Source organism: Antrostomus carolinensis, unplaced genomic scaffold (assembly GCF_000700745.2).
Source record: "Antrostomus carolinensis isolate BGI_N321 unplaced genomic scaffold, ASM70074v2 scaffold28839, whole genome shotgun sequence".
NCBI classification, from domain to species: Eukaryota; Metazoa; Chordata; class Aves; order Caprimulgiformes; family Caprimulgidae; genus Antrostomus; species Antrostomus carolinensis.
Window position 1 is genome coordinate 7,729 of NW_010338339.1, and position 6,680 is coordinate 14,408.

General features: G+C 53.8%; 1 protein-coding gene across 1 annotated transcript in view; it reads right to left on the reverse strand.

Moving 5' to 3' along the window:
* The window catches only part of ACE (angiotensin I converting enzyme), a 13,742-nt gene that overhangs the window by 1,194 nt on the left and 5,868 nt on the right, over positions 1 to 6,680 (reverse strand). Inside the window, exons 9-22 of the mRNA XM_029086875.1 lie at positions 6,463 to 6,646; positions 6,101 to 6,223; positions 5,410 to 5,621; positions 4,742 to 4,878; positions 4,287 to 4,445; positions 3,796 to 3,883; positions 3,459 to 3,602; positions 3,029 to 3,220; positions 2,587 to 2,684; positions 2,121 to 2,293; positions 1,444 to 1,667; positions 1,061 to 1,205; positions 758 to 856; positions 215 to 337 (exon numbers count right to left, since the gene is read on the reverse strand). Of these exons, the coding sequence (XP_028942708.1) occupies positions 215 to 337; positions 758 to 856; positions 1,061 to 1,205; positions 1,444 to 1,667; positions 2,121 to 2,293; positions 2,587 to 2,684; positions 3,029 to 3,220; positions 3,459 to 3,602; positions 3,796 to 3,883; positions 4,287 to 4,445; positions 4,742 to 4,878; positions 5,410 to 5,621; positions 6,101 to 6,223; positions 6,463 to 6,646 (2,101 nt within the window). The remainder of the gene's footprint in view (positions 1 to 214; positions 338 to 757; positions 857 to 1,060; positions 1,206 to 1,443; positions 1,668 to 2,120; positions 2,294 to 2,586; positions 2,685 to 3,028; positions 3,221 to 3,458; positions 3,603 to 3,795; positions 3,884 to 4,286; positions 4,446 to 4,741; positions 4,879 to 5,409; positions 5,622 to 6,100; positions 6,224 to 6,462; positions 6,647 to 6,680) is intronic.

Consider the following 6,680-nt stretch of genomic DNA (forward strand, 5'->3'; position numbering starts at 1 on the left):
GGCTGCTTTTGCAATCACAAGCCCAGGACACAGCCCAAGGTGCCCCTGCCCAAGGTCCCCCTTGCCCCCATCCCATGTTGGGCACCAGAGCATCCCATGCCGGGGCAGGGAGGGGATGGATGACCAGGGATTGTGTTGTCTCCTGTCTTTCTGGGCTGACTTGAAGATATTTTGGGACCTAAATGTCTTGGTTCTGCCCTGCCCACACACCTACCCCAAGATCCTCCCGGCCTCCTTGGACTGGTAGATGTCACATGTGTGCAGGGGACCCGTGTGCCCGGCTGCTGCACAGAGCGCCTGGTGGAACTGGAACTGGATCACGAAGCTGACAAAGTACCTGGTGGGGATGGAGAGAGGTGAGGACATGGGAATGGACCCTACTAGTGGCTGTGCAAGGGAGGATGTGGTCCCCCTCATCCCCTGGTTGCACCCTCCCATCCTGGAGGAACATCACTGGCTTTGCAGCTCCAACTGCATCAACTCAGTCCAATCTGCTGATGCCATTTCTCCTTTAACAAGTGTTTTATGGCTGCCTGGGTGGATGAGCCTGTCCTTCTCAGGTAGAGAGAAGTTTCCCCAAATCTAGCCTTCTCCTCTGGAGCTCTGTAAGGGCTCTTGGAGCTTGCCAGCACCCTCAGCATGGTACCACCAAGAATCCCAGCAGTCATGAAAAAAAATGTCATTACTGGCATTTGAACTGGAGATCCTGCTTCTGTGTCCAAGTGGTGTCCCTCCTGCCCCAGCCCTGCTTACTCACCTGATGTAGGGCACGTTGGCTGGGATGTGAAACTTTGCCCCAGGGTCAAAATCATCTTCAGACCTTGGCACCGGCGGGCACAAGCCCTGGTACTTCATCCTGGGCCAGAGAGGGAGAGTTAGCCCAGTATGGGGAGGAGAAGGTGGGGTAAGATGGGCGAGGACACATGTGGGGTGTGAGGAGAGGGTGAGGGGTTATGTATCCCATTGTGTCCCATTGCAGCCAACTGACCACAGGGAGAAACACCCAGTGGGATGATGGTCAAGGCCCTTGCACCAAAGAGAAATATGAATTCAAGTTCACCTGAGATTCCACCACTGCTGGTTGTACTCATCCTCCTTGATCCGTCCATCAAACACCTTCCACCGCCACTGGTCCATGAGGTATCCGAAGGGCAAGAAGGCGATTTTGTCCAGGGCGATGCTCATCAGGTAGTTGATGTCACTTTCTGTCCGGGGTGTGAAGGTGTGAGTGAGGCAGTACGGTACCCATCCCTCCACCCTGTATGGGCCATTCTACCCAACAGCAGGTTGTCCCCAGCAGGTCCTGCCCCTTTCATACATGCAAAGCCACCGTGCGTGTCCCTGACCCCTTCCACCTGCCCAGCCCATCCTGACCCTCTGCATTTCCAGTTGTCCCCAGCAATTCCCCCATCTTTGCTTTGTGGTGTTCCCCTGCCAGCTCACCATTGTTGTCTGTGACTTGGTCCAGCAGCTTGATGCTATGTAGGTGTTTGGGGGTAGAGACAGACAAGGCCATGACATCCCCGACTGCCTCATGGAAGCCAGGATTGGCCCCATCGCGGAATGAGATGGGCTGGTTCATGTACTGCAGGAAGTACTGGACATGGCCCATCTCATGGTGCACTGTGATTAGGTCGTCCATGTTCACCACGGTGCACTGCTTGATCCTGGACCAGGACATGTGGGATGTGGGGAGAAAGGAGGGTAATGATGGGGTGAAATCTCCAGGAGGTATTTTCACCTTTTGTCTCCTTTTCCATGTGCTCCCACCCCCATCTAATGCCAGGCTGGGCTGGTCCTATTCCATTGGGTTGGTCTCTCCCTCTCCCTCTTCTCCTGCATCTCCTGCTGCACCTGCCTGTTCCCTGTCCTTGTTCATTGGCTTTTCTGTTCTCCACAGCAGGGCAGGGAAGGCATTGATTGCCCTTCATCCACTGCAGGGGCTCCTGCCAGCAATGCCACATCTTGGGTACCAGTGGCAATGCCAGAGTAAGGCTGCCACAGCCATAGGATAACAACCACTGTGGTGGCATCAGGCCATGTGCCCTAATTCTACCACAACACTGCTATCTGCCCCAGCACCACATCAGCTGAGGCCACCACTTGCTCCCCACAGGCACCTGAAGTCCTTGCGGTTGTAGAAGTCCCAGGCTGAGGCATGACACACAACCTCCCGCCCATCTGCTGGCTTCTCAATCATGGACTTGTCCCAGAACTCTTGTGGCATGGGGATGAGACCCAGAGAGGTAAAGAAACGGTCTGACTCTTCAAACATCTTCTTGGGTGTCCAGCCCTGGGGAGAAAGCAGACAGAGGACCCAGTGAGGGACAGTGGGGGATGCTAGGGGTGCCAGGGGCTGGGAAGGGTGGGAGGCCAGGGACAGCCTTGTTCCCCTGGGCAGGGGAGGTCTTTTAGAGGCAGCTGGAGCTGGATCCAGCCCTTGGCATATCCAGGTGGGGAGAGAATACGGATGAACCATGGAGGTTTTTGGCAGCACCAGTGAGTTTGGCAACATGGGTGATGCCAATGGCCAAAGGGTGCTGGGTCCCAAGGGACTTCCCCCGAGCAGCCTGGAAAAGCACTGACCTGTTGTTTCATGGCTGGGGTGGCATCCACCTTGGTGGCATCTGGGAAGGGTATCACCAGGTCGAAAATGTTGGACCATGACTGGGCCCACATGTTGCCTGGGAAGCACAGGAGGACAATGCGTGGCAGGAAGGAGACAAGGAGAGAAGAGCAAAGGCAACCATTTACTCCTGGCTCTGGCATGGAGTGGGTCCTCCTGCCTGGTCTCTGCCCTGCCTGCACAAGGGTGATGCAAGCAGGAGCCCGTCCATGCAGGAGAAGTCAAGTCATGCTTAGTGGGTTGACCTCCCCTGGGGCAGACTGGCTTCTGCAGACCCACCTCATGGGGCCTTGGCCCTTTGGCCAGAGCTGAACAGACACCAGCCCCAACTCTTGGCATGACTTGGAGCAAACTATGCCTGGTGGGAGATAGTTCTGCTTGAGGGTCCAGCAAAGCTCTTACCTAGCAGGTGAGCAGGGATGGGACCCTTCAGGTTTATGTAGTCTGCACCGTACTTCTTGTATAGGGCTCGGCGTACATAGGCGTGCAGATTGAGGTACAGGGGCTGCAGCTGCAGGTACAACCTCTCCAGATCTTTCTCAAAGGTGGGTGTCTCATACAGGGATCTCCAGAAGGCCCCATTGTCCGTGTAGCCTGTGGTAGAGAAAGAGTAGAAGCTGTTAGACACTGTCCTTCTCAGGCAAAGAATCTGTCTTGCTGGTCAGACACCCTCCATATCTATGAGACAGTGGATCTCATGGGAGTTGGTGGGACCTCCACATCCTCAAGATTTTGTCCCTGAGTTGGACAATCAGCCCAATCCTCTGCTTCCAGGATGCTAAGACCCACCTCTGCAGACCATGGTTGGTCTCTAAGGAAGTGGGACACTGACCATTGAGCATGGCTGCCTTGTTGCTCAGTTCCACGTATCGCTTGTAGTTGTTTTTGATCTTCTTCCCAGAAGCATCCCGCCAGCCCTTCCAGGCAAAAAGGAGTTCATCATAGTCCCGTGAGGTGGCCATGATGTCCGTGAGGTCTGAAGAGAGATCAATGAAGCCAAAGTGATGCTGTTGGATGGGCTGGACTGTTCTAGACCCAACATGTTGCTCAGGGGCCATCACAGAGAAGGTGGGAAGGCCCCTTCATGACCTTTCTTCATGTCCCTATTAAAAATCCCTCCTTTCTGGGCTTGTTGCAGATGACTCGGTGGACACTCTGCCAGATCTTACCAGGATCCAGGGGGTGACAGGTTTTGTTCTCTCTGCAGACCTTGGCTACGCTGTACGTGGTCTCCATATCTGAGAGGAGGGTGTTGTACTGCAAAGAAAATCAGATCATGTGAGCTGGTTATCCTGGCTTCTGCTCTTGGACAATATCGCAGCCCATTGAGGTGTCCTCAAGTGTTTTACTCTGATCCCTTCCAAGGCCAAGTGTGACCCCAAAAGGAGGCAAAGTGGAGTCAATAGAGGAGGGATTAGGACCAGCCAGCAATGTGCCATTGCCACCCAAACAGCCAGGCTCCACTGCAGCCTGCGATAGGCAACCTTTGGGTGGGAAATCCTGGAGACAAGGATCATGGCTTTGTGTAGGAGATAGCAAACTATCACCTTGTTCAACAGGTGGCTGCCCAATGGCATTTCCTAAAAGCTGGGAGAAGCCTGTGTCCACACAGGGTAGGGGGAAGGAACATCCTGTCCTGCTCTGTCCCCTTGCAGCTCACCTCCTTCAGCTCATTCTCAGGCAGGGCCGCCCTCTCAATGACACTCAGCTTCTTGAGGATGCGTGTGACACTTTGGTCCTGGAAGTCGGAGGTGTCGAACTGCCTGGCCTTCATGCCATACTCAAGGGTGTGCTTGGACATGGCCAAGTTCTTCTCCAGCTGCATGGGCAGAAGGGGACAGAAGAGGAGTTACATCAAGGAGATCCCTGAGACACAGGCCATCACTAGAAACACCACCTGGCATGACGATAACCTCCCCATGACCAGCCTTGTGGGTACCTTGTGGCATGACGAGGGTTTTAATGGAAAAGGCACCTCCTGGGTAAGAACATGACCACTTGGCTAGGGGCAGAGGCTGCCCTGGTTTTCAGAGCTCATCTGAAACATTCCTTGGGTGCCAGCTACCTGCCTTGGCTGTTGTCTCTCCCTGCACAGCCCCAAGGTCATTCCCATACCATGATCTCCTTGTTGTGGTCAGTGATGTTGGTGTTGTAGGTCCAGGATGCCTCAGTGTAGGCGTTCCACACTGCCTCTCCTGTGCTGTTGTACTCGGACAAGAGCTCTTTAGCTTGTTCTTCATCAGCTATTTTGTCTAGAGGAGAAGATAAATGACAGAAGAGGAGTAAGGAGAGTCCTTCTCTCTGCAAGAGCACCACGCCATGGAGAAGCCATGGTTGAGTTTATCCCAGAACTGCAGGTCCGTTGAAGGATGTCACAACTTGGGAGCAGATTGAACCAAGAAATGGTGGTAGAAGTGTCCTGCTGGAGTTGTTCCTCTGGACAGGGCATGGGATAACAGAACATGCTGCGTGCTATAGACCCTCCCACTTGGACAGAAAGGATGCAGCTGAAAACAGATGACCTGCCACACCATGACCAATGGCAGCTGCAGGGCCACAGCTTCAGACCATGGTACATCAAGAGGTTGGCTAATGGCACCTGCTTCCTGGGAAACAACATCCTGTGGGACTCCATGTGGAGATGGTTCTTTTTTCTGGCATGGAGACCTCCCCCACCCATAACAGAGACCTCCCTCAGCACTGTCCTGCCTGGAGGTTAGTGATGTCCCTTGGGAGACCTCTTCCTTCTCCTCCCCAGAGCCAGGATGGAGCTGCAGCCTTACCAATGCCTTCAGGGTAGCCTTCAGGGATAGGGGGACGCCAGTCAAACTCAGGCCAGCCCAGCACCTCATTGGTCTTGTTGTTCTGCTCCTGAAGCCACTTGGTGACAGGGCTGAAGTACTCCAGGAGGGCCCCAGCATCCATCTTATCTGTGCCAGTGAGGTTGAAAAGTATTTCCTGCCACGACTTGGAAGACCCAGCTTTCAACGCTTCCCTGCAGAGAAGCAGGACAGCAAGAGCCAACATGAGGTCAAGGAATGGATGGGAGAAAAGTGATGATGGTATCTCAGCATTGCAAGGGTTCAAGATGCTATTCCTTAGTGGAGTATGGATCTGGGAACTGCCTCTGAAGCCCCCATCTGCCCTACTTATGGTAACGAGGACACCCCATCACATATTCATGCATTTGATAACACACAGGGAGTCAATAGGATCCAAATGTGCTTTGGTGACCTCTTATCTGGGTTGGAGCTCATGACAAGGAAAATAGCAGTGCTCTGGTGAGGACCACTCACCCCACCCCAGTGCTTCCATGTATTTCCATCCATCCATTCATCCATCTGCAAAGCTATTTCTCCACAGCCACTTTTCCTTCCTTACTTCCTTCCTTTCTTCTTTCCTTCCTTTGCACACCATCAGCTTCCACGCACACATTTGACTGTGGTGATTGTCCTGACCCTCCTCAGCCCCCACCTGAGTTTAGCTCCAGCTTCTTTGGACATGTAGATGTCACAGGTGTGCAGGGGACCATTGTGGTTGGCCGCCTGGCACAGCGCCTTGTGAAACTGGAACTGGAGGATGAAGCTCACAAAGTACCTGCCAAGGAAGCCCATGAAGGTCAGCGCTGGGGATGAAGGGAAGCAGACAAGTCCTAGGGTGTGCAGGAAGGCACCCAACCATGTCAGCTCCCCACCATTTGTGGTCCCAAGCGTTGGGTAGTCTCTGCATCTTGACCAAGAGCAACGTATCCCAGTTGTTACCCACAGAGGTGAGTCCCCCCTCCTCCTGCTCCCCCAACCTCTGTCCCCTCACCAGGACCCCAGCACCTCCTCTACCTGATGTAAGGGGTGTTCCCAGGGATGTGGTACTTTGCTCCAGGGTCAAAGTTGCTTTCATTCCTCGAAACTGGCGCACAGATACCCTGGTATTTGGTTCTGCAGACAAGAGAGAAGAGCATGAGCTGGCAAGAGGGACCCAGTTGAACCAAGACAGGGAATGGGAAGGGAAGGCTTAGGAAATCTACAAAATTAGAGTGTGCTTCCATGTATTTCCA